Raw genomic sequence first — 14,898 nt, forward strand, 5'->3', positions numbered from 1 at the left:
TGCAATTGCCTGCAGTTACTCTACATAACATGCAATTTACACACAAGACTGCACACTTCTCGGCGTCTGCTCCAGCAGACCGGGGCTGTGCTTTCCCATAAAAACAGATACCCTCCTCAGGAAGCTTTGTAGAGCCTAAAAACCTCAATTAGGTTCATCAATATTTGATGGAATGGCTCTGATAAGGTCTGCTCGCTCCCCCCTCTAGTGCCTCTGTGCTGGCGTGGTGTCTTTAATTGTTGGCCCAAAGCACTGGAGACAGACAAAACATTGTTTGCTCTGTAATGGATGGCTATGTCCCTAGCACAATATTGAGACTGGCTTTTTGCGCATAAGTTGCCACACTCCTGGCCTGTAGTAAGAGTGGGAAAGGGTGGGAGGAAACTGGGAGCGTCATGTGATAAACACTAAAAGCCCATTACATCTCTCAGTATGATGCACCTACAATATGTCAGTACATACAGTATTTTCACTTGGTAAAAGGGCAACAGAGCACTTTACTGTCACTGTTCTTTGACAGAGCTGAGTTTTTTTTATGAAGAATCTGCATCAGAAGGAACAAGAAACACAACAGACAGGTCAGTGATAATGTTGTCTAGAGACTTAAAGTAGAGTTTGATTATAATCTGATGGCGTATCAATCTGTTCTGCCCCCACTGTGTTTCCAAGTAACAGTTGTGCAGATAGATAAACTCTCAGACGATTGTCAGGCGTATGTCCCTTTAATTGACGTTGCTTTCAATTGCCAAAAGAGTGAAACTACAAATAAAGATGAAAAACATGAATTAGAATACCACAGTAGTCAAATCATACAAATAGTAAGGGCACAAATGCTTAATACTGTGTAAATAACATGTCACAATCAGCCTTACAAACATCATCCTTTTACAACATAAATGCCCACAAATATAGCTCAATGTTGTCTCAGATATAATAAAATAACACAAAATACTCACAAGCAGTGCTTTCTCTAAACAACAAAACAGGATGAAGAATGATTAAATGAAGACTGATAAACTGCCTTTGTCAGCCATTATACATGTGTTTCTGAACTGATTCTACCGTTCAATAACAAACTTAACATGAAAACACCACCACCTGCTGGCTGGGAAGAATTACTGCCAGCACACTCCCCGCCTGACATCATAAGATGTCACCTTATGTTTAACTAGGGTCCTCGCTACAGGCGTTCTTCAGAAGGAGAACAACCCCAGTAACTGGCCTCAAGAAGGTCTTACATGTACCTCCAGAACTGATTTTTATTTCAACCTTCCTAACATTTCCATCTTGGCTGGGGAAGGTATTAACCACAATGCCCATGGGCCACTGGGTCCTCTTGGCTTGACAGTCCTTTAAAAGCACAAGATCTCCAACTTGAAGATTAGGCTTCTCTGATTGCCACTTTTGTCGCGGTTGCAAGGTAGGCAAGTATTGACTCCTCCAACGATACCAAAAAACATTCGAGAGATGTTGCACCTGCCTCCACTGACGTCTGTAAAGGCCTCCACTCTCAAAGTCTCCAGGAGGTATAGAGGAATCCCCAGTCTTTTGGGTTAGGAGGGTAGCAGGTGTGAGAATAAAGGGACAATCAGGATCAGAAGAGACTGGAGTTAAAGGTCGAGAGTTCACAATGGCAGTTACCTCAGCTAGAAAGGTAACTAGCACTTCGTGGGTGAGATGCTGAGTTGGAGTACTTGACAACATGGAATCTAGTATGCGCTTTGTGATGCCGATCATGCGCTCCCAACTTCCTCCCATGTGTGAGGCATGAGGTGGATTAAAAATCCATGTACACTCATTTTCAGTTAAGAAATTCTGAATTTCTCGATTGTTGCAGTGTGTCGGAGTTATGCCAAGTTCCTTGCATGCTCCTAGGAAGTTAGTTCCACAGTCAGATCTCAATTGCTTCACCGGTCCACGAATGGAAACGAATCTTCGAAAGGCATTGATGAAGCTTGATGACTCCATAGATTCCATCACCTCGACATGAATGGCCCTAGTACTCAAACAACTGAAGATAACAGCCCAGCGTTTACTGTTTGCATGGCCTCCCCGTGTCCGCCGAGAAGTTACAATCCAGGGTCCAAAGACATCGACTCCGACATAAGTGAATGGAGGAGCAACTGTGGTACGATCCATTGGCAGGTCTGCCATCTTTTGTTCTTCCGTATTCCGCCTCAATTTACGGCAGATTACACAGTGGTATATAACCGAGCTGATGCATCGTTTTCCACCAATGATCCAAAGGCCAGCTGATCTCACAGCACCTTCTGTAAATAGACGTCCTTGATGTTGTACACGCTGATGATAGTGACGTACCAGAAGGGTCGTCAGATGATGATGACTAGGAATAATATATGGGTTTGCTTCATCGCTTTGGAGATTGGCTTGTGCAAGACGACCTCCTACTCTGAGACAACCCGAGTCATCAATGTAGGGTGACAGTTTCCTGAGATAACTATGTTTAGAGATCTCCTTCTGATCTCTAATACATGCAAATAATTCAGGATAGCTCTTGCGTTGAAGGCTGCTCAAAATGACACGCTTTGCCGTTAGAAAATCATCTGGGCTCAGATCCTTGCACATATGCCAACCTTGACATTTGCTCGTTTGATTCTCCTTCTTGTACAGTCTGACTATGTGAACCAGCCTAGCGATGGCCCTCAACAGTGACTTCCATGATGAAAATGACTCGAAATGACTTGGGTCTACGAAAGAGTCTGTTAGTACTGTTAGACAACAGGTCACTGTAGGACGAATCTCTGGGTCGGATTCAGGGTCAACTAGGTTGAATGAGGTTTCAGTTTGTTCAGTGTGCCTGTTTTGCCTCAATAGGAAATCTGGTCCTGTGAGCCACTTGCTGTTCTCCAAGGCTTGAGCTGGGATGGATCTTGAAGCTATATCAGCTGGATTCAACTCTGTAGGAATGTAGTTCCATTGGTCTGGATTAGATGACTTCCTTATTCTTTGCACCCGGTTACAGACGTAAACATAGAATCTCCTGGACTCATTCTGAATGTAGCCGAGAACTACCTTGCTGTCGGTAAAGAACTTTGTTGAGTGGAAGGGAACATCAATCTCCTCAGCTATCATGTCAGCAATCTCAATGGCAAGGACAGCAGCACAAAGTTCTAGCCTCGGGATGGTAACTTCTTTTTGTGGAGCAAGTTTTGCTTTGCCAAACATGAAACCAAGTTCGCTTTTGCCTTCCGCATCTGAAATCTTGACATAAGCTACGGCAGCAATTGCCTTAGTAGAGGCATCACAGAACATGCACAATTCTCTGTTTGTTGCATTATGAAATGAAAGGGAGGTGTACTGTCTAGGGATCCTCACTTGTTCAAGATGTTTTAGAGAGTTCCTCCATGCACTCCATTCCTGTAGTTTCCTCTCTGGAAGTGGGTCATCCCAGTTGATGGTTTCAGTTGAAAGCTCTCTTAGAAGGGCTCTACCTTGAATACTCACTGGGGCTGCGAATCCAAGCGGATCATACAAACTGTTTACAGTTGACAGCACTCCTCTACGTGTATAAGGTTTCTCTTCATTTGAGACTTGAAAGGTAAACTCGTCTGTGTTGATGTCCCAACTTATTCCAAGGCTGCTTTGCATTGGTGGAGGGTCTGTTCCAAGGTTGAGGTCTTTAAGGTCCTTTGCCAGGTCCTCCTTGGGAAATGCTTTCATCACGTCAATATCATTAGATGCAATCTTGTGCAACTTTAAATTGGATGTAGCCAAAGTTTGTTGAGCATTTTTGACAACGGAGATCGCCTCATCACTCGATGAAAAGGAGGCAAGGCCATCATCAACGTAGAAGTGACGTTCTACAAGATGTCTTGTTGTGTTGTCTTGTTTCTCCTGGTCTTCTGATGCACGACGAAGCCCATAGGTTGCAACTGCAGGCGACGGACTGTTGCCAAAAACGTGAACAGTCATGCGATACTCCACAATTGGTTGTTCCATGTCATTGTTTTCATGCCAAAGAAATCGTAAGAAGTTCCGATGGTCCTCTCTGACGACAAAGCAATGGAACATCTGCTTAATATCAGCAGCCACTGCTACTCGTTCTTCTCTGAGACGCATTAGAACACCTAAGAGACTGTTGTTAAGATTAGGGCCTGTAAGAAGAACGTCATTGAGTGACAATCCATCATGACGTGCACTGGAGTCAAACACAATCCGAATTTGGTCTAACTTGCGAGGGTGATAAACTCCAAAGAAAGGGAGATACCAGCACTCCTCCTGTTCTTTGAGAGGGGGTGCCAATTCTGCATGGCCGTTATCGAGTATAGTTTGCATAAATTGTAGGAAGTGTTCTTTCATTTTAGGACGTTTATTCAGAATATGGTGAACAGAAGTAAGGCGCTGTGTAGCCTGCTGCCTATTGTTGGGAAGGCACGGCCTAGGGGAACGAAAGGGTAGTGGAGCGACCCAACTATTTGAACTATCTTGAAAGACTGCCTTGTTCATTATCTGGAGAAAAGCTCTTTCTTCTTGTGAGAAGCCAGGTTTCTCATCTGAGCTTGTTTGTTGAAAGATTGCTTCTCCTATGTCTGTGACGTCGGACCATTTTGTCTTTGTAGATGTGCAGAAACTGACCTTTTGAGGAACTGGGAAATCAAAGCCTTCTGCCACCTGAATAGCATTCATACACGGTAGAAAGTGACTGGGCCGACCATTATCCAGAAAATTGGTTTTGAAGACATTAGCATAGTCAGGTTTGTGTGCCCCGCCGAGGCAAACATCTCCAACTATGACCCATCCAAGAGCCAGCCTCTGAGCGAATGGGGCATTTAGAGGTCCATTACGTTGGTCAATAACCTTGTGCGCTTGGACAACATCTCTCCCTATGAGAAGCGAGATGCTAGCGTCTGGATCCAGTTTGGGAATTTCTGCAGCTATGTCCTGTAGGTGGGAATGGTGTTGAGCAGCTTCAGGCGTTGGAATTTCATTCCGATTGTCTGGAAGCATATCACACTCGATAAGCGTCTCTAGCAACAGATGTGACTGGCAATCCACTGATTCCACAATGAAGTTGTGAGCTCTTCTCCCCATTACTTCTTCAGTTCCTGCACAAGTCTTTAGCATGTAAGGATAAGATTTCCTTGTAATACTGAAGGCATCAAAGACTGAAGATCTAGCAAGGGACCTGTTGCTTTGGTCATCTAAGATTGCATATGTTTTCAGCTTCTTCTCAGGAGACCCCTTTGGATAGATGAACACGGGACAGATTTTGGCACAAGAATGACTTTCAATTTCACTTCCACACACTTGTGTACAGGTAGAGATAGCAGTAGGTGATGGTTGATCTTGCTCCCCGCCGTGAACGTCCACTGGCTGCCTTACAGCTAGTGGTGGTTTTGTTGCCCAAACTGCTGGACCAGGATGAAGGGCTGAAACATGACTGTTGATGCCACATTCTGCACAGCTTATCTCTGTACTACAATTCTTAGCCTGGTGATTGGTAGAGGCGCAACATCTGAAGCATATTGAGTTCTTTTTAAGGTAGATCTTTCGTTCCTCAAAGGGCATTTCTCTGAATGCTCTACATCTTTTCAGTGCATGGGGTTTTCTGTGGATGGGACATTCTTTATCTACATCCACAATCTTTGTCTCAGCCATAAGTTTTAGTTGAGAGTTTACAACTTCTGTCCGACTTACTGAGATAGGTTCTTTCCTGCTGTGTCTTTCCTGATATTTAAACATCTTGAGAGGTGCTGGTGGTTGCTGGACTGAATGTCTAAAACTGGGATCATTGCGCATTTTTGCTTCACTGGAAACAAAGTTGGCAAATACAGAAAATGGTGGAAATGACACAGAATGTTTTTCTTTGTATTTAGTCCCATGGTTCATCCACTTTTCTTGTACTCCAAAAGGTAATTTATCAACTACAGGGTGGATTCCCCTTGCTGTGTCGAGGTAGAGTAGACCTGGTATGTAACCTTCACTCTTTGCTGAGTCGATCTCCAGTAGAAGGTCTGCAAGTTCTCTCAGGAGATGTGGATCTTTGTTTGAGATCTTAGGGAACTGTAGCATCCGATCTAACAGTGCCCTTTCTAGGGCTTCAGGAGAGCCATAACATTCTTGTAGTCTGTCCCAAACTTTAAGCAACCCTTGTTCAGGATTATTGACATGCACTGCTCTTAGACGCTCTGCGTACTTCACAGACTCTGGGCCAAGCCATTTGATTAATAAGTCTAGTTCTTCACTGGCAAACAAATGTAAGTTACGGATTGCATTCTCGAAAGAGGATTTCCAAGACCAGTAGTCTCCTGGTTTGTCACTAAACTTCCTTAGTCCTCCAGTGAGTAGCTCACTTCTAGCCAGGAACCTCGTTAGTTCAGACATGTTAACTTGGTCCTTTGATTGGACATCACGTTTGAAGCTTGGTGATGTTTTAAGTACAGGATTACTCTGGGATAGTTGAGGAACAGCTTCATGATTGATTGACATGTTTGATGGAAGAACATAGTCTTTCAGAGTGTCTATGGAATGGTCAGGTTCTTGTTTGGGTTGACAAAATGTCATGGCTGCAGGTAGTTCATTGTACTCTAGAATATCGAATGGAGTCACACTACCTTTTAAGACAAGTTGTTCTTTCACATAATTGCCAGTGCGTTCTAAAGAATCATCATTTTGCTGCTCTGGTCGAGACATATGTTCTTCTTCATTAGCAGCTGCCTCATAAACGTTTGCCTCAGCATGAGCTGCCTCTGCATCACACTGGTGTTGAAGAGCCAGTAATGTGGCTTCCAGTTCTGCTTTCTTAACTTTCATTGCGATTTCCTTTTTAGCAAATTCTGCTCTAGTGCGAGCTGCTTCAGCTTTCGCCCTTGCATTTACAGCAGCCATGCTTGCAGACGACTTACTTGAACTTGACAGGTGTGTCTTGCTGGAGCGAGTTGACGGAGCCTTTCCAGCTTCTTGAGACATCTTTAGTTTATATAGTAGATCTTCGATGTAAACATTCACTGCTTGTTGTGGAGATCTGTGCTTTTTCACTGTTCTGCCCCCACTGTGTTTCCAAGTAACAGTTGTGCAGATAGATAAACTCTCAGACGATTGTCAGGCGTATGTCCCTTTAATTGACGTTGCTTTCAATTGCCAAAAGAGTGAAACTACAAATAAAGATGAAAAACATGAATTAGAATACCACAGTAGTCAAATCATACAAATAGTAAGGGCACAAATGCTTAATACTGTGTAAATAACATGTCACAATCAGCCTTACAAACATCATCCTTTTACAACATAAATGCCCACAAATATAGCTCAATGTTGTCTCAGATATAATAAAATAACACAAAATACTCACAAGCAGTGCTTTCTCTAAACAACAAAACAGGATGAAGAATGATTAAATGAAGACTGATAAACTGCCTTTGTCAGCCATTATACATGTGTTTCTGAACTGATTCTACCGTTCAATAACAAACTTAACATGAAAACACCACCACCTGCTGGCTGGGAAGAATTACTGCCAGCACACAATCCATCACCAGAAAACTGAAAACTAGGGCACAATTACAGATGTGACAAGATGTAGATTTCCACTTAAGCTTACATACCTAGCATTCTTTTTTTTTTTTTTACCCCTCCAGGGGGCCTTTTGTGGGCTCCAGTGTCCCTTATATGATAGTAGGCTGACAGGAAACGGGGAAGGAGAGGGGGGAAGACATGCGGCAAATGTCGTCGGGTCCGGGAGTCGAACCCGCGACGGTCGCGTCGAGGACTCAAGGCCTCCAAATACGGATCGCACTAACCACTACGCCACCACGGCACGCCCCCTAGCATTCATTTTTAATTTTTAAAAATATTTTATACTTTTCATCCATGAGTACTGCTGAGCTCACTATGTTGGCTCATGTGACAAGACACTATTGCTTTAGAATAGATTGAAACATATTCCGACCTAAACCCATATGGGCAAAAATCTCAGCCTCCAACTGTTTAAGCTGGTAAAACATACTTCAAAAGACCTGAAGCTCCATACAGCAAAAATGTAATAAATCTTACATATACTTCCTATGGTTGGGGGGGAAAAGAAATTAGAACACACATCTGTTCCCACTACAATATGTACCACTTCATGTTGGCGTATTACAAAGTACATTTAAAATACAAAAGTCAGCGGTTGTCACAAATTGGGATGCTAATCATTGCAAAAAACAACACGCATAAACAGCAATAAAATGATCTCCATTCTATTTAAATTTTTTTCTTTGTCCTTCCTCCAGCATCTGTTTAACTCTCACCTTGGCATGCATTGACCACATCCTTTATCATCGCCTGTGCTCCTCTTCCAGGACCCCTACGCTGTCCTATAGGAGGTGCCTCCACTCAGGGATTTCTCTTCATTGACTTCTTGGGTAAATTGATTTTAATAGCCAGCACTTGGGGCCTTTTCTCACGGTCCCATCTTTCAGCAGCGGCAGGCTTCGTCACGCCCTGCCATATTTCTCCACTCAGGACGTCTGGGCTATTTTCCAGGGCTATTGGAATAAGAACTGACGAATCCCTTTCAAGGTCCCAAGGAGATAATCTCCTGTCATTTCTGATTTGCATAACGTTATTTAAAATTTAATGTAATGGCATTAAGATATAGAAAGCCATCCCTTCTCTGAGCCCACATCTGTTTGCAGTGTGTGTGTAGATGCACAAACTTGTGTATATACAGTGATGAGATGACAGGAGGAGCCCCTTTCTCCAAGTGCTCCTTTTTTTCTCCCCTTCTTCCCACATTGACTCCATCTTTCAGCTCATACAAAATATGAGCATGCTACACTGAAATAACCAACGTTATAATAAATGAGTTATTAAACTTGCACATGTAGTACCAGGACCAGACTTTGCTCAAAGAACAGAGGGCCGGATACCATTTCATTTGTTGGATCTGTTTGTGTCCTACTTAGAAAGTTGCAAAGGGACTCAATTAGGCTGGAACCAAGACGAGCTGATGAATTAATTTATTAATGAACACAGAAGAATGAAGGGATGAGCCTGCTCATTTGTGAAGGGGTTGGCAAGGCCAAACAATTCGACCAGGCTTTCATGAGGTCGGAGATGTGTCAAACTAGGATTATGCAATCAAGCCTTTAGCTGCTATTCAGTGGAGGTATGAAAAAGAAAAAATTGAAATTTATATTTGAGTACCAAGAAAAAAAAAAAGAAAACTTTTTTTTTTTTTATATGTAGATACAGTATGTTATACACACAAAAGCATATAAAGGTTTGTGGCCATCAGTGTGCACATGAACACATTCAGCCAATTTTTATACATCAACTCTATTCTCTGTGGTAGAGCCTCCTCTGCACATTAAAAATAAATTCATTCAAAGTCAATTTGGGAAATGTTTGGTGATGCAAGGCAGGAATACCATCTGAGCTCTGGGAATTGTAGATTGCTCCCCGTCTCCCCAAGGCATTTTCTTTGTCTATCTATTTGGTGTGATTAAAAATACAATGATGAATGCATATTCTTTCCAGATGAATAACTTGAAGGGCTTGGCAGAAGATGAATCAGGAAACACAGTGTTGGAAGCCAGACTAGCCAGGTCAGACAGATTCACAGTTGGATCCTCTGTAAGATGGACTTGCTCAGCAGAAAGAGAGAGAGTGAGAGAAAAAAAGGAGTGGGGTCATCTGGACAACAGCCCACGGAAACCTATAGGACCAAAGCTGCTTCAAATTACTTCAAAGCTCCAAGCAAGATTTGTACGTCAAAATACAACATTCAGCCAGCTTAAAAAATGAATAAAAACACAAATTCAAAGACTTGACAGATGTAGGTTTTACCCTTTGTTCCCAAAATAATTCAAGCTTATTTTAGATTGATGACTATAAGGTGATAAACACTTTAGACTTGAAGCTCAACATGATATATTTCTGCAAATAAGTTCACAAGCAGAAATGTGGAGACCAGGTGTAGCTGAAATTTCACAACTACAATAGTTTTTCTACCTTAACACATTTAATAAATTACATTAAAAGTTTTCAAGTTTGAGTATAATTCTTAGTGTTTAATGCATGAGCGCATAATAACACAGTAGTTAGTGCTGTTGCCTTGCAGCAAAAAGGTCTTGAGCTTGAATCTTGAACCGGGAACCACTTAACCTAACAGTTAAGAAAAAGAATTTTAGATTATTTGATGTTGTGTTATTTTCTTTGTCAATAAGGTGGTAAAACAGAGCAGATGATATTAGCAAAAAACTATGTTAAATGTGTGATCAGAAAGTTCAAAGGGATTTGGGATTTTGAAGCAAAACTAATCTATAACTTATTATGCCATTTGCAAATGCAAAGATAAAAAGTTGCGCATGTGTGGTATTACACATTTGTCACATTTGTGTAAAAATCATGTTTTCTCCCAGTATGTCAAAGAAATATCTCACTTCTACTTGTTTAAAAATAAATAATTCACAAAAATGCTGATTCAAGCGCTATATATACTGTCAACCGGGCCCCAAAACACAGCAGCTCCCCTACCAGACTCAACCAATGGCTAGGGATAGTCGGTGCTTCAAGAGGAGCACTTGAGGCTCCCCATTAGAGATTACTCTTGGAAGAGCAACTGAGTGTGCCCCCCACCATCTTGTCCACATAAACCAGTATGAGAGGTAGACTCTCCTCTCCTTACATGTCAACTTCAGACAGCATGCCTCTTGCTGCCTCAAAGCTTTGATACCAAAATAGTCCAGGAAGCCTCTGTCATAAAAAAAAAATGCCCCTGCAGACACTGATACCAGGGAACGATTAAGGAGGGAAAAATAAAGGGGCTGGAAAATGAAAAGTCACAAGGGAACAACAGCATCAACAGAGGAAAAAAAAAAAGTTTTATGTTTGTGTATTGTTCAACACTAATGCAAAAGAAACTCACATTGGCTGCCAAACCTCCATCCATCCATCCATCCATCTTCTTCCGCTTATCCGAGGTCGGGTCGCGGGGGTAGCAGCTTCAGAAGGGAGGCCCAGACTTCCCTCTCCCCAGCCACTTCTTCTAGCTCCTCCGGGGGAATCCCGAGGCGTTCCCAGGCCAGCCGAGAGACATAGTCCCTCCAGCGTGTCCTGGGTCTTCCCCGGGGCCTCCTCCCGGTGGGACGTGCCCGGAACACCTCACCAGGGAGGCGTCCAGGAGGCATCCTGACCAGATGCCCGAGCCACCTCAACTGGCTCCTCTCGATGTGAAGGAGCAGCGGCTCTACTCTGAGTCCCTCCCGGATGACTGAGCTTCTCACCCTATCTCTAAGGGAGAGTCCAGCCACCCTACGGAGAAAACCCATTTCGGCCGCTTGTATCCGCGATCTCGTTCTTTCGGTCATGACCCAAAGCTCATGACCATAGATGAGGGTGGGAACGTAGATCGACCGGTAAATCGAGAGCTTCGCTTTTTGGCTCAGCTCTCTCTTCACCACGACGGACCGGTACAGCGCCCGCTTGACAGCAGACGCTGCGCCAATCCGCCTGTCGATCTCCCGCTCCCTTCTTCCCCCATTCGTGAACAAGATCCCGAGATACTTAAACTCCTCCACTTGGGGCAGGACACCCCCCCTGACCCGGAGAAGGCACTCTACCCTTTTCCGGCTCAAGACCATGGCCTCGGATTTGGAGGCACTGATCCCCATCCCGGCCGCTTCACACTCGGCTGCGAACCGCTCCAGCGAGAGCTGCAGATCACGATCTGATGAAGCCAAAAGGACCACATCGTCTGCGAAAAGCAGAGATGAGATCCTAAGGCCACCAAATCGGATCCCCTCAACACCTTGGCTGCGCCTAGAAATTCTGTCCATGAAAGTGATGAACAGAATCGGTGACAAAGGGCAGCCCTGGCGGAGTCCAACTCTCACCGGAAACGAGCCCGACTTACTGCCGGCAATGCGGACCAGACTCTGACACCGGTCATACAGGGACCTGACAGCCCGTATCAAAGGGCCCGGTACCCCATACTCCCGGAGAACCCCCCACAGGGCTCCCCGAGGGACACGGTCGAACGCCTTCTCCAAGTCCACAAAACACATGTAGACTGGTTGGGCGAACTCCCATGCACCCTGCAGGACCCTGCCGAGGGTGTAGAGCTGGTCCAGCGTTCCACGACCAGGACGAAAACCACACTGCTCTTCCTGAATCCGAGGTTCGACTATCCGACGGACCCTCCTCTCCAGGACCCCTGAATAGACCTTGCCAGGGAGGCTTAAGAGTGTGACCCCTCTATAATTGGAGCACACCCTCCGGTCCCCCTTTTTGAACAGGGGGACCACCACCCCAGTCTGCCAATCCAGGGGAACTGCCCCCGATGTCCATGCGACATTGCAGAGTCGCGTCAACCAACACAACCCTACAACATCCAGAGCCTTAAGGAACTCCGGGCGGATCTCATCCACCCCTGGGGCCTTGCCACCGAGGAGCTTTTTAACCACCTCGGCGACCTCGCCCCCAGAGATTGGAGAGCCCAACCCAGAGTCCCCAGGCTCCGCTTCCTCAGTGGAAGGCATGTTGGTGGGATTGAGGAGGTCTTCGAAGTACTCTGCCCACCGGCCCACAACGTCCCGAGTAGAGGTCAGCAGCACACCATCCCCACTATAAACAGTGTTGGTGCTGCACCGCTTCCCCCCCCTGAGACGCCGGATGGTGGACCAGAATCGCCTCGAAGCCGTACGGAAGTCTTTCTCCATGGCCTCTCCAAACTCCTCCCACGCCCGAGTTTTTGCCTCAGCAACCGCCCGAGCCGCTTCGCCCGCCGGTACCCATCAGCTGCTTCCGGAGTCCCACAGGCCAAAAAGGCCCGATAGGACTCCTTCTTCAGCCTGACGGCATCCCTCACCGAAGGTGTCCACCAGCGGGTTCGAGGGTTGCCGCCGCGACAGGCACCGACAACCTTGCGGCCACAGCTCCGATCGGCCGCCTCGACAATGGAGGCACGGAACACGGTCCACTCAGACTCCATGTCCCCCACCTCCCCAGGGACGTGTTCGAAGTTTTGCCGGAGATGGGAGTTAAAGCTCCGTCTCACAGGGGATTCCGCCAGACGTTCCCAGCAGACCCTCACAACACGTTTGGGCCTGCCAGGTCTGACCGGCTTCCTCCCCCACCACCGGAGCCAACTCACCACCAGGTAGTGGTCAGTGGACAGCTCCGCACCTCTCTTCACCCGAGTGTCCAAGACATACGGCCGCAGATCCGATGAAACGATGACAAAGTCGATCATCGAACTGCGGCCTAGGGTGTCCTGGTGCCAAGTGCACATATGGACACCCTTATGCTTGAACATGGTGTTCGTTATGGACAATCCATGGCGAGCACAGAAGTCCAGCAACAGAACACCGCTCGAGTTCAGGTCGGGCGGGCCGTTCCTCCCAACCACGCCCCTCCAGGTCTCACTGTCATTGCCCACGTGAGCGTTGAAGTCCCCCAGCAGAACAAGGGAGTCCCCAGGAGGAGCACTCTCCAGTACCCCCTCTAAGGACTCCAAAAAGGGTGGGTAATCTGAACTGTCGTTCGGCCCGTAAGCACAAACGACAGTCAGAACCCGTCCCCCCACCCGTAGGCGGAGGGATGCCACCCTCTCGTTCACCGGGGTAAACCCCAACGTACAGGCGCCGAGATGGGGAGCAACAAGTATGCCCACTCCTGCCCGACGCCTCTCACCTTGGGCAACTCCAGAGTGGAAGTATGTCCAGCCCCTCTCAAGAAGACTGGTTCCAGAACCAGAGCCGTGCGTCGAGGTGAGACCGACTATTTCTAGCCGGAACCTCTCGACCTCACGCACTAGCTCCGGCTCCTTCCCCACCAGAGAGGTGACATTCCACGTCCCAAGAGCCAGTTTCTGCAACCGAGGATCGGACCGCCAGGGTCCCCTCCCTCTGCTGCCACCCATCCCACACTGCACCCGACCCCTTTGGCCCCTCCCACGGGTGGTGGGCCCATGGGAGGGGGGGCCCATGTTTCCTCTTCGGGCTGAGCCCGGCCGGGCTCCATGGGTAAAAGCCCGGCCACCAGACGCTCGCCATCGTGCCCCCCCTCCAGGCCTGGCTCCAGAGTGGGGCCCCGGTGACCCGCGTCCGGGCGAGGGAACACCAAGTCCAAAGTTTTCCTTCATCATTGGGGTCTTCGGGCTGCTCTTTGTCTGGTCCCTCACCTAGGACCTGTCTGCCTTGGGTGACCCTACCAGGGGCATGAAGCCCCAGACAGCATAGCTCCTAGGATCATTGGGACACTCAAACCCCTCCACCACGATAAGGTGGCAGCCCATGGAGGGGGCTGCCAAACCTCTGGTTCAGAAACAGCAGAATGACTAATGTCCGGGTCATGGAAGAGTTAAGTTGTCTAGTTCATAAGTATGTTGTGAATGTGGAAAATGCTAATGGTCGTGTTGCAGAGAAGAGGATGCCTGGTTTGGGGACCTCAAGATCTTATCTGCTTTTTGCAGAAGATGTGGCTCTGTGGCCATTTTTAAGCCATAACCTTCATAATGCACTGGAGTGGAAAACAGCGAAGTGTAAAAGCTGCCAGTAGGCAGGTCCTCAGAGTCTAAGGTCTTGGTTCTTAAACAGAATAAGATAAATTGTTCATTTAGGTTAGAGGTCAGTCTCTACCTCAAGTGGAAGAATTTAAGTTTCTTGATGTTTGTCCTCAAGTGATGGTAGGATGAAGCAGAAGATGGATAGATTATATTACTTTATGGATTGCAGCAGCTACTGATCTGGTTTGACATGACGAAAAATTGAAGGTTTCAATTTAGGGGTCAATCAATCTTCCTATCCTCAGCTGTGCTCATAAGATATGGATCAAAGGAAAAACCTCTTGAAACAAGTGGCAGAAATTAATTTTCCACATAATATATTGATTTCTACACTTATGACTGTATTTAAAGTCATTGACATCTGACTTGAAATGTCAGATTTAAAG

The 14,898-nt window shown here is 46.2% G+C and overlaps 1 protein-coding gene across 2 annotated transcripts; it reads right to left on the reverse strand.

Moving 5' to 3' along the window:
• Nucleotides 1–703: 703 nt before the first annotated feature.
• On the reverse strand, nucleotides 704–7,407 carry LOC116718815 (uncharacterized). Of its 2 annotated transcripts, XM_032561045.1 has the most exons (3): nucleotides 7,313–7,407; nucleotides 957–7,115; nucleotides 704–759 (listed from the first exon to the last, which is right to left on the reverse strand). In XM_032561045.1, the coding sequence occupies exon 2, from the start codon at nucleotides 6,928–6,930 to the stop codon at nucleotides 1,165–1,167; it is 5,766 nt and encodes a 1,921-aa protein (XP_032416936.1). In that variant the 5' UTR covers nucleotides 6,931–7,115; nucleotides 7,313–7,407; the 3' UTR covers nucleotides 704–759; nucleotides 957–1,164. The 2 variants fall into 2 exon arrangements, with proteins under 2 accessions (XP_032416936.1, XP_032416937.1); XM_032561046.1 differs by having other exon boundaries at nucleotides 957–7,393.
• Nucleotides 7,408–14,898: the final 7,491 nt, after the last annotated feature.

The sequence above is a fragment of the Xiphophorus hellerii genome, chromosome 4, assembly GCF_003331165.1.
Source record: "Xiphophorus hellerii strain 12219 chromosome 4, Xiphophorus_hellerii-4.1, whole genome shotgun sequence".
NCBI classification, from domain to species: Eukaryota; Metazoa; Chordata; class Actinopteri; order Cyprinodontiformes; family Poeciliidae; genus Xiphophorus; species Xiphophorus hellerii.